This window comes from Microcaecilia unicolor, chromosome 7 (genome assembly GCF_901765095.1).
Source record: "Microcaecilia unicolor chromosome 7, aMicUni1.1, whole genome shotgun sequence".
Classification (NCBI taxonomy): domain Eukaryota; kingdom Metazoa; phylum Chordata; class Amphibia; order Gymnophiona; family Siphonopidae; genus Microcaecilia; species Microcaecilia unicolor.
In genome coordinates, this window is record NC_044037.1 from 187217671 (window position 1) to 187237174 (window position 19504).

Sequence of the window (19504 nt, forward strand, 5' to 3'; positions counted from 1 at the left end):
TCACAGGATTGGCTTCAAGAAATCAAAATACTGATTTCCGCCAGACCCGCTTGCCCCTATTGGGCAGGTGACCTCGAGAGGTGGGATTTGGGGCTAATATACTTAAGCAGTCCCCTCTGAGGATCAGGGCTTTCCTGCTTCTCAGAGGCTGCTGCTGATGGCATCAGGGGATGTTTCAGAAGCAGCAATGAAGGATCTAGCCACTGAGAAGGTCTCCTCATTGACTAGTGAATCCCTGAATGAGGATGCAGGAGCAGTAGAGTGCTTTGTTTCCCTACCTGTCCTGCCAATCCAGAAACTGCATATGGCCATAGTCATTGAGGCTGTAGTGCCCTCTGGCTCTAAACGATCCCTGAAGGGTCCTCCACAATTGGGGAATGGGACAAGGCTGGTTCGTCTGTCTGCCAGGGTTGGAGGCTTGGATGAGGTCACAGCTCTTGTGGGGCCAGCTGTTGGGTCAGACAATTATTCCTCAATATCAGGTCATGAGTCCCTCTGAAACCACTCCCCTGCTGCTGCTTCCAGGGTCTTCTTCCATTGTTGGGATAGCAGGTCTTCCCCTCCCCCCCCCAGTCAGGAGTCTGTTGCAGTGTCATCTGTTGCAGCAGCCCTGCCCTTCTCTGTAATGAGTGCTGATGGTGTTCAGGCAGTTGCTGTTTTGAGTCCCAGTTGTGCTCAAGTTGGGTCAGTTGCACTGGCTGCTAGGGGCCCCACTTTACTGGCTGATCAGGTTTTTTGGGGAGTAGGGCCTTTCTGTGGCCCATGGGATTGGTCTTCTGCTCCCCAGCAAGGACTTCATAGCCTAGGAGCCCCTAGGGGAGGGGACTGGCAGCCAGGTTCCAGTCTATGGGACACCTTGGTCCTTGGGTTGGGTTAAGTACATAAGTATTGCCACACTGGGACAGACCAAAGGTCCATCAAGCCCAGCATTCTGTTTCCAACAGTGGACAATCCAGGTCACAAATACCTGGCAAGATCCCAAAAAGGTTTAATACGTTTTATGCTGGTTATCCGGCCTGCAGACCAGTGCCCAACTGTGACCAGCTATGAGGAAGTGGTACCCTCGATAATTGGGGCAAGGAGGATGACCAGCCTTCAAGTGCCCTAGGAAGGGGACTGGCAGAATGGATCCTGCAGGAAAGTAGGAATCTTTTGGTCGGGTACCCGTCCCCATCAGGGTTCATTTTATGTGCCTGTGGCTGCATCAGTATAGCAATAGGGAGGCAGCAGAGGTGCTGGAAAAAGGTTCCACTAAGGGGATTCTTTTTATTTTTTTATTTTTTATTTATGCATATTTATAATCTTTACAAGCATTTACATCTTGAACATGAAAAACAGAAACATATACAGTGGTGGAAATAAGTATTTGATCCCTTGCTGATTTTGTAAGTTTGCCCACTGACAAAGACATGAGCAGCCCATAATTGAAGGGTAGGTTATTGGTAACAGTGAGAGATAGCACATCACAAATTAAATCCGGAAAATCACATTGTGGAAAGTATATGAATTTATTTGCATTCTGCAGAGGGAAATAAGTATTTAATCCCTCTGGCAAACAAGACCTAATACTTGGTGGCAAAACCCTTGTTGGCAAGCACAGTGGTCAGACGTCTTCTGTAGTTGATGATGAGGTTTGCACACATGTCAGGAGGAATTTTGGTCCACTCCTCTTTGCAGATCATCTCTAAATCATTAAGAGTTCTGGGCTGTCGCTTGGCAACTCGCAGCTTCAGCTCCCCTCCATAAGTTTTCAATGGGATTAAGGTCTGGTGACTGGCTAGGCCACTCCATGACCCTAATGTGCTTCTTCCTGAGCCACTCCTTTGTTGCCTTGGCTGTATGTTTTGGGTCATTGTCGTGCTGGAAGACCCAGCCACGACCCATTTTAAGGCCCTGGCGGAGGGAAGGAGGTTGTCACTCAGAATTGTACGGTACATGGCCCCATCCATTCTCCCATTGATGCGGTGAAGTAGTCCTGTGCCCTTAGCAGAGAAACACCCCCAAAACATAACATTTCCACCTCCATGCTTGACAGTGGGGACGGTGTTCTTTGGGTCATAGGCAGCATTTCTCTTCCTCCAAACACGGCGAGTTGAGTTCATGCCAAAGAGCTCAATTTTTGTCTCATCTGACCACAGCACCTTCTCCCAATCACTCTCGGCATCATCCAGGTGTTCACTGGCAAACTTCAGACGGGCCGTCACATGTGCCTTCCGGAGCAGGGGGACCTTGCGGGCACTGCAGGATTGCAATCCGTTATGTCGTAATGTGTTACCAATGGTTTTCGTGGTGACAGTGGTCCCAGCTGCCTTGAGATCATTGACAAGTTCCCCCCTTGTAGTTGTAGGCTGATTTCTAACCTTCCTCATGATCAAGGATACCCCACGAGGTGAGATTTTGCGTGGAGCCCCAGATCTTTGTCGATTGACAGTCATTTTGTACTTCTTCCATTTTCTTACTATGGCACCAACAGTTGTCTCCTTCTCGCCCAGCGTCTTACTGATGGTTTTGTAGCCCATTCCAGCCTTGTGCAGGTGTATGATCTTGTCCCTGACATCCTTAGACAGCTCCTTGCTCTTGGCCATTTTGTAGAGGTTAGAGTCTGACTGATTCACTGAGTCTGTGGACAGGTGTCTTTCATACAGGTGACCATTGCCGACAGCTGTCTGTCATGCAGGTAACGAGTTGATTTGGAGCATCTACCTGGTCTGTAGGGGCCAGATCTCTTACTGGTTGGTGGGGGATCAAATACTTATTTCCCTCTGCAGAATGCAAATAAATTCATATACTTTCCACAATGTGATTTTCCGGATTTAATTTGTGATGTGCTATCTCTCACTGTTACCAATAACCTACCCTTCAATTATGGGCTGCTCATGTCTTTGTCAGTGGGCAAACTTACAAAATCAGCAAGGGATCAAATACTTATTTCCACCACTGTATCTAAGGAAAATTTAGAATTAAGGTAACAAATAATATCTTATATTAGACCACTATATAGAGGGGGAGGAGTTTGTTATAAATTCAGGAGATGAGATTTAAAGAAGAAATTTGCATACAATAAAGGCTTAACACTTTCATCCACCCTAATCAGATTATTTTCTCTTCCCATGTCTTAGATCATGACCATGCAAATCCTACAAATCTTATACTCTTTTTGAGTCTATAAAATGTCTTAGTTGTTCTGAAAGAAAAAAAACACATATTTTACGCCCAAATATTTAACATTACATTTACAGGGGTAATTTAAATTAAATGATGCTCCTAAAGCAACAGTATCAGCTCTTAACGCCAAGAAAGCTTTCCTTCCTTCCTAAGTTTGCTTTGTCACATCTGGGAAAACCCATATTTTCTCCCCATAAAATAATGTTTGTAAATTTTTAAGAGCCAATCTTCTCACAGCCTCCATATCCTGTTCAAATATGAAAGAAACAAGTAAAGTTTGTCTTTCAGTTACTGTGGTTAAAGACGTTTCCAGGATTTCCAAAATGTTTAATTCTTCTTGATATTATGGTAACTTCTGTAATTTCTCCTCATTTTTCTTATTAGGCAAATAGTAGATTTTATTTAACGGATGAATAGTTTCCGGGGAAAATTTTAAGTTTTCAATCAAATATCTCTTGAATACCTCCAACGGAGTATATATAGACAATCAAGGAAAATTCAACAAACGAAGATTTAACCTCCGATTATAGTTTTCAAGTTGCTCCATTTTATGATGTAATATAGCATTATTTTTAATCAATAAACTTGAACTTTCTTTCACTTTCTTTACTTCTTTTATATTATCTATTTTGCCATTAACTTCAACTTTCATAGTGGCAAAAGCTGTTGGCAGATTTTCCATAGTACTCACAAGCATCACAATTTGATTTGCAGAACCTGACATGGTCTGGTCCAAGTGCTGGAGTGTACCCCAAATGGAGTCCAGCATCACCGCCGCCGAATCAATCTTTGGTGTCTCACGCCCAGTCGGGGAAACCAAAGTTCTCCGACCTCCTGCTGGATCCTCATCCACCAGACCCCGACTCAGAGGGCCTCCAATATCCTCTCTACGGACGGAAGCACTCGCTCGTGGCTCGAGACCAGCAGGGTGCGGTGGTGGGTTGAGAGTCAGAGGTGAAAGTGTTATGTCCATTCCCAAGGTCTCAGCCTCTCCTTGATCCGAGACAACAGCGGGAACCCCTCCGACATTTTGTGAGGTGGAGTTTCTCGTCGTGAACCTCTCAATGCTCTGCTGTGTGGGCGATGAAGTTCTGGTCGTCGGGGTAACAACCTTCACGGAACCCTTCCGTTTAGTATGAGGCATATTTGTTATTTAGGAAAAGAAAAAAGTCCACAAAGTACAAAGCTAGCATAAAGAGAAAGCTCACGGCGGATCTAACGTGCCACCATCTTGCTCCGCCCCCTAAACTAAGGAGATTCTTACCCCATTCTAGGGTGTACTGAAAAATAATGTGGTGCACAATTCATCGTCCAGTAGGCAGCAGCAAGAGGTTGTGCAGAAAAAATTGAATGAGGAGTTTTGAGTGGGAAGAATAGCTAGCCCTTTTGCCAGCAGGTCTTTCCTGGTGCTGATGTAGTGGTGATCCCTAAGAAGGAACCAGGAAAATTCAGATTGATTCATAACCTCTCGCATTTGTCTGGTCAAGCGGTCAATGATGGCATACCAAAAGAATTGTGTATGGTGCAATTAACTTCCTTTGACTGTGCTCTGAGTTTGATCCACCAGTGTGGGGCAGGGGCCAGGCTAGCAAAAGTGGATGTTGAATCTGCCTTCCAGCTGTTGCCAATTCACTTTTCCTCATTTCTGTTTCTAATTCTATGATGCATTCTACTTTGACAAAGGCATGCTCTTGGGATATTCCATTTCTTGTGCATGCTTCGAATTGGTCCGCTCCAGGTTGCACTGGGTAATGGCGCAGAAGGCGGGCATTAAGAGCATAGTTCACTATCTGGATGATTTTCTATTTGTGGGCCCCACAGGTAGCAACAAATATGACACCTTCCTTGAGCTCTTTCCATTTGTAGTTGCCTGTGAGATTTGGCCAGACAGGTTGCGGGAGAAGCAGCTTCCTGTGTAGTGTGACAACAAAGGAGTAGTTGAGGTTGGGAACAGGCAAGTAGGTAGGTGCTTGCTGGTGAACTCCTTGGTCGGGGAATTGGTGTTCTGGTGTTTGAAGCTTAAACTTTATCTTTGTGATAGGTATATTCCTAGAGCCACTAACAGGATAGCTGATGCTCTTTCTCTTTTCAGTTCGATCTGTTCCAGACCCTTGCATAAGAAGCAGATGAGTTGGGAGTACCAATGCCAGGTCATCTATAGAAATTAGGCAGACAGAGGTTTGGGCAATGTTGAAGAATTCTGTTGCACCATCTACCTGGTCGGCCTATGTTATAGGGGGACTGGGATGAGAGGATGGTACTGGACATCCAATTGGCTAACTATGTTTTATATGCTAAACATTTGGGCTGTTCGAATGGTGTTATCAGACAGGTGTCTGACTTCACCTTTTTTGTCTTGGGTTGGGGAAATCCTGTCACGGTTTTCTAGTGCACTGTATGTTTGTGGGGTGGGAAACGATGCGCCCTACTGTGCCAAATTTTAGGTTGCCAATCATGCATGGCTTGTTACTTTCCTTATTGAATATACTCTGAGTTTGAGGCTCTGTTGTTTCGGGCAGCGTGCTTGATGGCCTTCTACGGTGCCAAGTCTGACCAGGTGGGAAAAGGGTGGTCTGTTGTGCTAAAGAGGGTCCAGGAGGTTGACACTTTACTGGTTAGTTGTGTGTTGTCTTATCAGGTGGCCCATCAGCCAGGGCCTCTGCCCTTCTTTGTGCACTCTGATGGGGTGGTCTTGACTAGATACAAATTTCAGCGGTATTACATAAGTGTCTTAAGAATGTTGGAGAGGATCCAAAAATGTTTGACACACATTCCTTTTGCATTGGTGCGGCAACAAGCACCAGTGCTGCAGGGTTGGGGGAGGAGACCATTAAGAGCATAGGCCACTGGTCTTCCAGAGCCTTTCAGGGTTATATCCATCCCTCCTAGTTCTGAGTTTGCTGTTACATGAAGGGGTCCAGTTCCTGTTTCAGTAGATGTCAGCTGTACAGGCCTATGATCTGTTTATCCAGGTCTGAGATGGTGCTAGTTACTCCCACTTCTGTATAGTCTGTGAACCAAGCCCTGCATCCACACCTACTGATTATTCACTTGGGAGGCAGTGATGTGGATGACTGGATGGGAAAGACGCTTTCTCAAGGACAATTTGAGATTCATACTCTCTTGGTCCTCACCTTCCTGGGTGGTTTGGTCTGACATAATTCCTAGGCCTGCATGGACTCGTGGTCTGGTAAAAATTAACAGACAGGTGGGAGTCTGGCTGCTGGCATGGGGGGTTCTCAGCTCAGACATGAGTGGGTTGACACGCAGTGTGCGGGGTTGTTTGGTAGAGATAGAATTAATTTATCTGACATAGAGATGAATCTTTTTCTCAATTATATACAAGAACTTACTGAACACTCTTTGTAGTTTGTAGTATTGTAGGCTGAAGCTTTGGCTCTTTTGCAATTGGGGGGACTTTGACTCACATCAGTTACCCCCCCCCCCCCCTTGGCGGATACCTGAGCTACAGGGGTTGTGACTCGTGGAGTATGAGTCATAACAAAAAGCAAGGTACAAGATTTGTTTATTATGGTGGGTCACAAGACACAGTTACTGGGCATGGAGGCCCATGCTTGCTCCAAGGCAGAACTATGGGATTGGAGATTAGCGGAGAACAGTGATGAACTTACTACTTAGCTGAAAAGGGGAGGGGAGGGGCTCCTTGTCATAATATTTAAATGTAGCTCAGCTTTTTACTGTTCACATTTTCTGATTACCACTTTCTGATTACCAATTTATACAATTGTTAATAAACAAAGCTGCAACCTACTGTTTACTGCCAATTAGAGTTGTGAATTATGTTATTTAGTGTTAATGAATAAAAGGTATGAGTGGGGAAGGGTTTATGTTAACATAAGTTGTGTAACAGTAAGGACGAAGGGGAAGTCAGTGGGTCAGTCCCAGCTCCAGCGATTAGAGACAAGTCCAAAAGCTTGTCTTGAAGGGCCTCCACTTATCCATGGGCTGGGGTTACCCATCCTTCCTCCCTTTGGGCCATGTTTGTCCTGGGGCCTGTTTTCTGTGCCAATGGCCAGGTTGGGAGGTGGGGAGGTGGTGGCTAAGGTTGTCGCAGTGGACAGGCACCTGAGCTACAGGAGTTGTAACTCATGGGGTATGAGTCATAACAAAAGGCAAGGTACAAGATTTGTTTATTATGGTGGATTGGGCCGGTGGGGCAGGGGGTGTTTTTGTCATAACATTTTAAGTGTAGGTCAGGTTGTAACGGTTAACGTTTTCTGATTACCAGTTTATACAATTGTTAATAAACAAAGCTGCAGCCTGCTGTGTACTGCCAATTAGTGTGCTGTGAATTATATTATACAATGTGAATGAATACAAGACATGAGTGGAGAAGGGTTTATGTTAACATAAGTTGTTTAATGGTAAGGATGGGAGGGGGGTGAGGGGAAGTAAGTCCTAGGTGGGCCACTCCCAGCTCCAGTGGTTAACAACTCAGCAGTAGTCGGTGGTGATGACAAAAGAACACTCAAGTGAGATAGCAGTTAGCAATGAGTTTGAAGGATGTATTTTTTCCGCTGTTAATGAGTGTAACATTTGGTTTTAGCTGCATGAGCTTTTAGAATGGTTATTTCCTGATTGCCCCATCAAAATTTACTTGTTGCTGTTAGTGACCTCCTTTGTGCTACAAAATATATTACTTTATATTTCATGTTTTCTAGGTTATCTTGCTCCTCGCAACCTCCAGAGCACAGGTCTATTTTCATTTCTTCAAACTTTCTACTGTGATGATGATGCCAGGTGCAAGAACAAATCCTATGTAAAAAAAGCTATTTCAAGAATTTCTAGTAGGTCATCTGACAACAGGTAAATATGTCTCATTCTGTTTTTGTGTATATGCATTTTTGACAAGGTAACTTATTTTTCTGATCAGACCTGAAAATCAGCACTCTGACAACCATCGAGACTCTGAAAAAATGCTTTCACAGCAGAACTTCTAAAATTAGTTGCTGTTCTCCTTTAATTCCTTTAAAGAATGGAGGAGAAGCCTAGTGGGTAGAGCATTAGGCTGAGCACCAAGAAAGCCAAGGTTCAAATCCCACTGACATAGCTTGTGATCTTCAGCAATTCATTTAATCCACCATTGCCTGAGGTACAGACTTAAAGAGCAATTCTATAACTTGGTGCCTATACTTGAGTGCCACTTATAAAAAGCTATGCGGGCCCTGGCTAAATATCGGGCCAGGACCCACATAAAAAAGTTTCCCCCCCCTCCTGGCCCCCCAATGTGCAGCTGCGGCTTCCTTCCCACCAACAACAACCCTCCCCCAGGGAGCATCCCACTCCCCATCCCCTCCTCCCAGTCAGTATAGGATCACTCTGGGGACCACCTGATCTCCCTAGTAGTCCAGCGGGGCGTCAGGAGCAGGAGCGAATCCCTCTCACTCCTGCCCCTAGCAGTAGCTTCTCCAAAATGGCTGCCACAACCTCTTGCAGCAGCTCGTGATACTGCAAGAACATGGGTAGGCAGAACATAAGTGGGCTAAGTGCACATCTCCAGCTTACAAACATAGGGGTAAATTCACCAAATTTGGACGCCCCCAAAAAATGCGTGCTGAGAGCTATTCTATAAACATCAGTCTGAGTTGGGTACCATTTATAGAATAGCACATAATGTTAGGATCTGCACCCAATATCTGGTGCGAAGATTCACACCAGCTGAAATCTGGTGTAAATCCTGACATGTAAATTAGGCATGGATCCCCTGAATTCTATAATATGTAGAGGTCTATAAAAAAGGGATGTCTGATAGATGGTATGAGGAGATAGAGGTTGTGATGAAGTTTTATGGAATGGTCTTTGGGAAGAGAAAGGTTTTTAGCCTCTTCCGGAAGCTTAGGTAGGTATTATCTGTTCTGATGGCAATAGGTAAAGAGTTCCATAATGTGACTCCAATTACAGGAAATAGAGAGTTAAACATCCTCTGATATTGAATACCTTATGAAACGGTGTCGCTAGCATCAGTTGTTCTTTCAGTCTGATGGACTGGGCCACACATAGTGAAGCAGCCCTAGTTAGCAGTTCAGATGTGAAACGCTGTAGGATTTGAAAGACTAAGCAAGTAGACTTAAACCTGATTCTTTCTGATATGGGAAGCCAGTGCAGTTTGATAAGATAGGATGAAACACTATTGTATCTGTTCAATTTGAATATTAGTCTGGCAGCTGTGTACTGTATGATTTGCAGTTTTTTTCTGATATTGGCTCTTAATACCAAGAAATAAAACATTACAGTAATCTAGGTATGATAGGACTAACATTTGAACTAATAATACAAAGGATTTTTGATTGAAGAATTATCTGACTAGACGTAGCTGTCTCATTTTGAATAGAGTTTTCTTCCATAGCAGGTTAAAATGGGAGGAGAAAGTGAGGGAAGAGTCAAGCAAGACCCCTAACACTCTGGTTTCAGATTCAACTGCAAAGATTTGACCATTAGGCAGAGATATTGATTCCTGAACCAATAGACCTTGGTTTTCTGTGCATTCAATTTCAATTTATTGGTCAGGGCCCAAGTATTAACAGCATTCATGGCAGTCCTTACAGTTTGAATTAGGTCTTTCTTTGAAGAGTTCACTGGTAGGAGAAGCAGATTGTCATCCACATAAGATAATAGTAGCTCGCTAAGATTAAGATGTATTGAGCCAAGGGATGACAAAGAAATTGAACAGGATAGGAGAGAGCAGAGATCCCTGGGGGACACCACAGCCAGAAGACCAGTAGGTAGAGAGTTGATTGTTTTGCTTAACAGGAATTCACTGAGCCATTTGAGAACAATACCTGTTATTCTTATCTGATCCAGTATTTCAAGTAGTAGTGTTTGATCGATCACATCAAATGCTGCTGAGATATCGAATTGGAGAAGTATTACTTGGTCTCCCTTACATAGATATTGTTTGACATATGTAGATAGAACTAGCAGCAGGGTAAGAAGAATTGTTTACTGATGTAGGTCTCTAGTATTTTAGTAAAAACGGATATGCTAGCCACCAGACGGTAGTTTACAGACAATGTTGCATCTAGTCTAGATCCCTTCAACAGTGGAGTTAGAATAATTTTGCCCATATATAAAGGGAGAGAGCCAGATTTTAACAGCCCATTGAGACCATCTAGTAACTAATGAACTGCCTCCATAGGCATAGGGAACAAGGATTTTGGGCAATGATTCAGGGAGCAGTGGGCTTGTGAACATTTCAGTAACAGCAATCTTACATCATCAAGTGTCAGTGGTTGAAGAAATTCCCAGCTCTGGTCAGACTTGTGTCCCTGGATTGGATAATCACTGGTGCTTCAGGCTGAACCACAGTTTGGACTAGCATTTGATAGTTCAGTCCTAATCTGAATGATCTTATTAGCGAAATGATCAGCTAGTTCTTGGGCGGATGGACATGCTCGATGCTTATTGTCACTGGAATTAGTGGAAGGGCTATTCACTAAGGAGAAAAGGTTTTTATTGTCAAGAACATCTTGACCTATTAGGCTGCTATAGTACTGTCGTTTGGAATCAGCAACCTTCTTTTTGTAGTGCCGGAAGGCAGACTTCCATTTGGATTTATCCGTAGTATGTTTGTTCTTTCTCCATTGCTTTTCAAGGTATTGGCATTCCCGTTTCAGGTTGAGATTTTCTGGTCATTTTGAAACTTTTAGTGGTAACTGGAGCTATTTTGTCCAGCACAGCCGTCACCTTAGTATCCTAGAGGGATTTAACCGAATCTTTGTGTAGGAGTCCAGGGTGTAAGGGAGTCTCTCAGCTCAGACCAGAAACTGACCTCATTGATGTTACCTCTGGTGGATGTGAATTTGAAAGTTTTGTGCTTGGTAAAGCTCAACATGCAGATGTCAATAGTAAAGTCAAGTTGGAAGTGATCAGACCATGGTACCGGCTTCCATTTAAATGAGCTAATCAAGGAAGTCATAAAGTACATCATATGGCCTTATTCATGAGTTGCATACTCGGAAAGGATAGTTAGATCGCAGACTTTCAGGAATGATTTGAAGTTGTGGACATTGATGTTCGCATCATTCTCCAAGTGTAGATGTAAATCACCCTGGAGGATAATCCTCAAAAATTGGGACATGGCTGAGGAGGTAATTTCTAAAAGTAATGGGTCTGCCTTGGATCAGGCTCCCAGAGGATGGTAAATTAGAAGCAGAGTGAGTTGACTTGTGTCAATTGAATCATCACAGAATTTGCACAACATGTATTCAAATTCAGGGAAAACTCCTGAACTGACTAAACAACATGGAAAAAAACTCGTAAAAATCAGTGCAAGATCGCCACCTTTTTTATCCTGTCTTGGAGAATGAAGAATATCATAACCAGGAGGGTATAGGTGGGGCAGTATTGGACTATCAACTTCTGTAAGCCATGTTTCTGAGATAAACAGAAAGCCCAGATGTGAGGATTCTTGAAGATCTCTGAGTAAGAGAGTCTTGCTCCCCACTGACCTGGTGTTGATATAAATGGCGAGGATGGGACTATGTTGAGACTTGCATTCCAAGGGGGAGACTTATTTAGTTAAGTTCAGAAGAAAGCAAGTTTTTCTTGGTCATCGACGGTGATAAAATATGGATTGTTTGTAGCTTGATTTGGACATTTGGTTCTGGCCAGTAGTAGTCAGAGTATTCTGAGGGTATATATTGGCATTGTTTAGTAAATCTCTGCTGTTGGAGTTAGGTGTTTCCTGGTCCAGTGTTTTCTAGAAGGATTATAGACCACGGGAATAGGACAAAACTGCATGCTATCCAGTAGGTTGCCACCCACGATGCCTAAAAGGGCTAAACAAAGCAGTGTAAACCACTGCATGGCAAAAACCTTGGAACCGATTTAGGAAGATAAGTTCGATGGAACAGGGTAGGGATTAGGTACCTTAAATAGTCTGTGCAGGCATGCTTCCTCTGCAGCATGTTCCCCTTTGTCCTTCCGCCACCTGGACTGTCTCCACCTAATGTTCACCTCTTTCCTTTTGCCGCCACTCTTTATATGGGTCATTCCTTCAGCTGATTCAGTCCCTCCACGTTGCTTTCCCTGTTGCCCCCTCCTGCACTTGTAGTCTGCACTGTCGTTCCTCACTCTTCCTTGGTTTGCTCAGTCGCCTCAGTCTCTTTCTGTTCTGTCTACTCCTGCTTCACCTGCAAGCACGCACAGTCAGCACAGCCACCCCTGCTGGTCTGGAGCTCCTGATTTACTTGGACCAGTGTGGGGATAATGTGCTGGTAGGATTTCGTGTGCTGTTGGGACTTCAGTACTTCAGGGATCATGAGGGATTGATTTAGGGGAGTACAGAGTCCTCTATTCATAAGCTGTGGTGCGTGATTGCTTAAGTGGAAAACACATGCAGGAAATCATGTCAGGATATTCTCATGCCTCGCTCCGTCTCAATGCGCCTGAGGTTGTAAGGGCCTGAAATGGAAGTTGTGCTTCCCTTCTGCCCTTCGTTCTTCAAGCATATTTGAGATGTTGCCCTATTAGTTGAATTGTGTCTACTTTAAGTATGGGCTGAATCGGGTGATGTGCCTTGTCACATCCTGAATCAGGTGATTTATTTATTTATTTATTACATTTGTACCCCGCGCTTTCACACATATAGCAGGTTCAGTGCGGCTTACATGGTAAAAAAAGCATTAAAAAACATGTAAGAAGAATATTATAAACTGTGATAAGCATATCTGCTTACATAGTAAAAAGCATTACTAAGGACATGTAAGAAGTATATTATAAACTGTGATGGACACAGTGACAGTAATGCCCAAGAATATATGAATTGGGATAGGTAAGGTAGACAAGGATAGGATAGGTAAAAGGGAGGGAGATACGGAGGGATACGTTAAAAAGGATGTTAAAGAAAATATTGGAGATTGGGTATAAGGGGATTTGAAAGTAAGGTGATCTTCCTGGAATTAGGTTGTGTCCCTGGGATTCATTGTGTTGGGAATTTTATTGTTTGAGGCCACATTTCTCCTATGGCCTCACTGTACCCTGCAGGCTTTAACAGTCTCTGATTACTGCTGCTGTATGCTGAGCTCCTTGGAGCCTCACCCCAGGACACCCTCGGAACTCCTGCTCATCCTGCTGCTGCTGTTACTTCGGCATCTCTCCACCTGAGGCATTGTCGGCTGAGCCCTTGGTAGTGATGGTGACCTTTGCTGAGAGCACTTTATGTCTGCACAGCTCCCATTATCCTCAGGCAGCTCCATCGGGCACGGTCTCCTTTTTCCCTCCTCCTTCCCCTTTCTTCTGTCACCATGGATCTGGAGACTGAGAAACCGGGCGAGCGAGGAGACAGAGCCAGGTGTGCAACTCATGACATGCGAGCCTCATGCCATCCTGTAAGTAGAGGCTCGGCCATGGTGGCAGCTCTTGCCATTTTTGTTCAGGCTCAGGCGGCACTGGGAATGTCGGCCAGTCACTACCTCAGCCATGATACTACTTCTGTTCTTAGGGATTAGATCATGCTGTTATTTAAAAAAAAAAAAAGGAAAAGACAGTGGTTTCCTTACTATTAAAGAGTTGGAATCCTTACATAGTCCTCATCCAGTAGTATCCACCATCTATATATTGCCTAAGATTTACAAATCATTGACTACCCCTCCTGGAAGAACTGTAGTTACTACAGTAGGCTCCGTTTTGGAGCCGTCATCAGTGTTCACTGTTACATTCCCGAGACCTTTCATGCCACTAATACCTTCATATGTTCAGGCTTATCATATGCAATTTAGGTTTTAGAAAAAGTGATTTATACAAATGACAATATTCTACTGGATGAAATGGATAGTAAATCATTGAATACAAATATTCCACAGCTAGAAGCCATATAGGATTTTTATCGGTGAATTAAAATTAATATATTTTTGCTTAATAATGATTATTTATAATAATTTGTATTTGTTTCAGTTTCTTTACTTTTGATTATTTAATCTATTTGTTGTCCACCTTTACAACCACAGCTAGTTTTGCATTTGTTTTCTTCATTAACATATCATGTGAGAAATTGGTCTCTTTCTTTTTTGTTTAATCATTTAACAAATTCAAAATTACGTTCCCAAGATAATCATTCCCCTCCCACTTTGCCTCTAGTATCTCACAGAGATTCAAAAGTTTCACAGCTTAACTCTTCTTTTACAATTAGATTCTTAGTAAACAAAGGAATCCATTAAAACCTTCAGCCCCAGTAAAAATATGCCCAACCCTTTCCCCTTCCCCGGCTTCAGCAATTTGTGAAAGGTTAAATAATTATGTGTTTGTCTGAGGAGTTCTTCTTTTTGAAATTCTTGTTCTAGAGGCAGCCTATTATAACTCTTGATTTGCAGGTATTACCAGTTGAAACTCACTTTGAGGGAGTAAACAAAGAATGAGCAGGTGTTTCCACCGAGAAATACTTGTTCAAAAATCTAACTCCTGTACCATGGAAAGATTTAAAAACCAATAGGGAGATACTGAACATTACACTAAACTCTGGAAATGTAGCTGCATCAGTGGAAACAGTATGTGTTCCCATCTCTCCCTGTAATAATTTTGTCTGCAATGTTTGGATCAGTTGAAGATGCCAAAGTTGATAGGGGTAATTTGGAATTTTGCAATTCCGCTCTATAATTAAAGGCCTCTCCTTACTTAAAGGTGATCTTTCTATCGGGATGTCCTAACTTCTCTGTTTTGTTGGTATCCTTAAGGATGTGTTTGCATAAGAAAATTTGTTTGCTAGCAACCTGCTGACTTGAAACCAACCCTCTCTCCTGTGTAGCAGAAGAGATCAAAAATTACAACATTAATGTTTGTTTTTGTGTTCTTTGTACATATTCCCCCTCATTCAGTAATCTTGCCTACACAGGTTTGCACTTTGCATGCAAAATTGCACGTACAGGTTATAGAACGGTGTCAGTTACATGCATAATCTAATTATCAAATTAAGTGCTACAAACATGGAAACAGAGAAGAATGAAGGCAAATAAAAGATCACATGGCCAGAAACAGAGAAAAATGAAGGCAAATAAAAGATCACATGGCCTATCAAGTCTGCCTATTCATGCAATCTACTGTTCCTTCCTCTCCCTTTGAGATCTTATGTACTTGTTCCAAGCTTTCTTGAATTCATGTACAGTTTTTGTCTCCATCATCCTCCGGGAGATTGTTCCACGAATTCACCACCCTTTTTGTGAAGAAGTATTTCTTCAGGTTACTCCTGAGTCTGTCCCCTTTCACTTTCATCCTATGCCCCCTCATTGCAGAGCTTCCTTTCAATTGAAAGAGACTTACTTCTTCTGCATTTATGCCATGGGGATATTTAAATGTCTCTATCATATCTCCCTCTTCTGCCTTTCTTCCAAAATATACATATTGAGATCTTTAAGTCTATTCCCATATGCTTTATGATGAAGACCATTGACCATTTTAGTAACCACCTTCTGGACTGACTTCATCCTGTTTATATATTTTTGAAGGTGCGGTCTCTAGAATTACACATAGTATTTTACATGAGGTCTCACCAGAGTCTTACACAGAGACATTATCACCTCTTTTTTTTCCTGATTGCCATTCCTCTCCCTATGTAGCTAAGCATCCTTCTAGCTTTCGCCATCGCCTTTTCTACCTATTTGGCCATCTTATCACATATGATTGCACCCAAGTCCTGCTCCTCTTTAATGCACAAAAGTTTTTCCACCCCTAAACTGTACTGCTCCCTTGGGTTTTTGCAGTTCAAATGTATGACCCTGCATTTTTTTAACATTAATCTTAGCTGCCAAATTCTGGACCATTCTTCAATCTTCGCTAGGTCCATCCTCATGTTATCCACACCATCAGATGTGTCTACCCTATTTCAGATTTTGGTATTATCCACAAAGAAGTAAACCTTACCACTCAGCCCTCCAGCAATATCTCTTACAAAAATGTTAAAATGAACCGACCTAAGAACCGAACCTTGCAGTACACTACTGCTAACATTCCTTTCCTCAGAGTGAGTTCCATTTACTACTACCCTCTGTCACCTTCCATGCAACCAGTTCCTAACACAGTCAGTCACTTTAGGGGCCCATACTGAGGGCACTCAGTTTATTTATTAGTTGTCTATCTGGCTCATTTTCAAAAGAGAAAAACGTCCAAAAAGTGACATGTCTGCATTTGGATGTTTATCTCACAAAAATGTCCAAATCAGTATTTTCAAAACCTCTTTTTAGAAGTTTTTCTCTGAAGTCCATCAGAAGGACGTCTAAATCTCAAGGGGGGCATGTCAGGGGTGTGTTCAAGGCGGGACTTGTGCGTTCCTAAGACTTGGACGTCTTTCAGCCATAAAGGAACAAAACAAAGACGTCCAAGATGAAAACTTAGATGTTTTGAGCTAGACCTGTTTTTATAATGCATAGCTGCAGTGGGAATTGAACCCACTTCCCCAGTGTTAAGGTCTGCTGCACTAACCACTAGGCTACTCCTCTACTCCAAACAAGAGGTGCCCCAAATGACCAGTTGACCACTGGAGGGAATCGGGGATCATCTCCACTTACTCCCCCAGTGGTCACTATCCCCCTCCCACCTCAAAAAATGTGAATAAAAATATTACTTGCCAGCCTTTATGCCAGCCTCAGATGTTATACTCAGGTCAATTAGAATAGCATGCAGGTCCCTGGAGTAGTCTAGTAGTGGTGCAGTGCACTGCAGACAGGTGGACCCAGGCTTCTACCTCCCTACTTGTTACACTTGTGGGGGAAACAGTGAACCCTCCAAAACCCACCAGAACCCCACTGTACCCACATATTGGTGCTCCCTTCACCTATAAGGGCTATGGTAGTGGTGTACAGTTGGTGGTAGTGAGTTTTGGGTGGGTTTGGGGGGGGGGGGCTTAGCAGACAAGGTAAGGGAGCAATGGTGAGATGTGTACCTGAGAGCATTTTATAAAGTGCACTGCAGTGCCCCCAAGGATGCTGTCAGCAAGCACCCCTCCGTGCTGTCCGCTCTTGCTTCGACACCTCTCTGTGCTGTCCGCGCTCCGCTCAACACCTCTCTGTGTGGTCTGCGCACCTCTGAACACCTCTCCGAGCTGTCCTTCTTCGCCCACACAATTGGGGCTAATCCATCTCCTCAACAGAACTGTTCCGGCTCACTTGCAAAAAGCAATTCACAATACTGTTTATTCTGCAGAGCACTTTTATTTCAGAGCCCCACCAGCAGGCGCATAGAGTATGCGCTGTATTCCAGCTGCTGGTCTCTGTACAACTTACTTCCCTTCTCCTTCCTCTCTCCCCACAAGCCCCCAACAGTTCCCAAAAGTTCAGTCTTGAGACTCCAAACCCAAATGAAATAGACCTTTGAGTCAGTCAGTTCCTCTACTCACTTTCTCCTACTGCCTAGGAGATAGAGGCATTTTCTCCTCCCTCACTTGTCAGCCACCAACACTCTGACAACCTCCCACAGAAAATGTACAGACTGACCTTCTTCATGTAATTACCCTCTGTCCTGAGCAGAAGAACTCCATTTGCTCTTGTTCAGCTTCTTTCATGGCCTTTTCACAGTCCTCCTCCAGCTCAATCTCCTCCCACTCCATGGAGTCTTCCCCCACCCTCTCTCCCAGGTGCTGCTCCTCCCCTTGATTGTCCTCCATCTCCCAATCACCTGCTGACCTTTCTGCCTGCTGGGAGTTGGAGTGCTGTCCCTCATGTTCCCTCCTCCCTTGCAAGTGCTGCTGGGTTCTGTAGTTCACTTCCTTTCTTGCAAGTCTCCTACCCCCTTTCCCCGGCAGAGAGTGATCTTCCTTTCTAGGCCTACTGCCCCTGTCAGTTCTTCTCTGCCTTCCCTCTACCTCCTCCTTACAATGCCCTATTGCTTTCCTGGGATGTCACTTTTCCACTATTCTACATGATGCCAAGCTTTTTTTCTCCATAGTTTTAAACTGAAACCATTTCTAGAGGTAGAAACTAAACAGCTAAAAACTCTTGTTCTAAAAGGCAGTTATTTTCTGTACCTTGGCTGCTGGAGAGGTAGCACATCCAGCGACCTCAATTAAGTGTTAATTAAGGTGTGGGGGAAGTAGAATACTTGCATAGGTTGCTGTCAGCTTCAAAGAGCCTGTTTAAAAAAGGCCCCTTAGATTCAAAACTATATAAAGAGGAAAGGTCCCACTGAACTTTCTTTCTGAGAAGTTCCGAGAGAAGAGAACATTTCTCTGGTAAGTGAACACTATTTTGCTAACTGCTTTTACTACATTCTCTGGCAACGAATTCCAGAGTTTAATTACACGTTGAGTGAAGAAATATTTTCTCCGACTCGTTTTAAATTTACTACATTGTAGCTTCATCGCATGCCCCCTAGTCCTAGTATTCTTGGAAAGCGTAAGTGCCTAATTTCCATGGTAACAATACTCAAAGAGTGGTGTGGGTGTGGGAGAGGTCAGCAGCGCACTAAGCAATTATGCGCTACATTCTAGAATACTGTCAGTTACTCATGCAACTGTAACATTTGGTTGTGGTCATTTACATCAGCCACTGACATACCCACAAGTGGCTGCTCTTAAATGTTGGTGCGTGAATGCCCATTTATGCTAGTAATGCATGTAATTGCAGATACAGAATTCACATTTATCATGCAGCGTTCTAGCGTCTAAATTTCAGCAGCCTTTTCAAAATTACCCCCATGCCTCTGGATTCTATATATGGTGCCTGAAAATCTGTGTGGAAACCGAAGCGTACTCTGTAACAATGCGCGTAACTTAATTGGTTAACTAGCTAATCAACGGTAATTGGATATTAAGCAATTATCAGCACTAATTGGCATTAATTGAGATTTACAGACACAACTCACTGTGTATTCTGTAATGTGGTATGCCTAAATTCTAAGTTACATAGGGGGAGATTCTATATATGGCGCCTAAATATTGACACTGAAATCAGTGCCGACTAAGCATATTCTATAATCGGTGCCTAGATTTACTTATAATTTCTATAGCGCTACAGGGCATACGCAGCGCTGTACACCATAGACAGAAAAGATAGTCCCTGCTCAAAGAGCTTACAATCTAGATAAGACAGGTAACAGACAGAACAATTAAGGGTAAGGGAATAAAGAGGTGAGGATAAAAGGACAGGGCAAGTGAGTTAGGAATCAAAAGCAGTGGGAAAGAGGTGGGTTTTGAGTTTGGACTTGAAGACGGTCAAAGATGGGGCTAGACGTACAAGCTCGGGAAGTCTATTCTAGGCGTGAGGTGCAGCAAGATAAAAGGAACTGAGTCTTGAATTAGCAGTAGAGGAGAAGGGGACAGATAAGAGGGATTTATCTACAGAACGGAGTATTCGAGGGGGGAGCGTAGGGAGAGACAAGAGTGGAGAGGTACTGG

At 43.4% G+C, this 19504-nt stretch overlaps 1 protein-coding gene across 1 annotated transcript in view; it reads left to right on the forward strand.

The window, feature by feature from the left end:
• Window positions 1-19504, forward strand: part of ABCA12 (ATP binding cassette subfamily A member 12) — a 542556-nt gene that overhangs the window by 132916 nt on the left and 390136 nt on the right. The window contains 1 exon segment of the mRNA XM_030210844.1: window positions 7848-7992. Coding sequence (XP_030066704.1) covers window positions 7848-7992 — 145 coding nt within the window.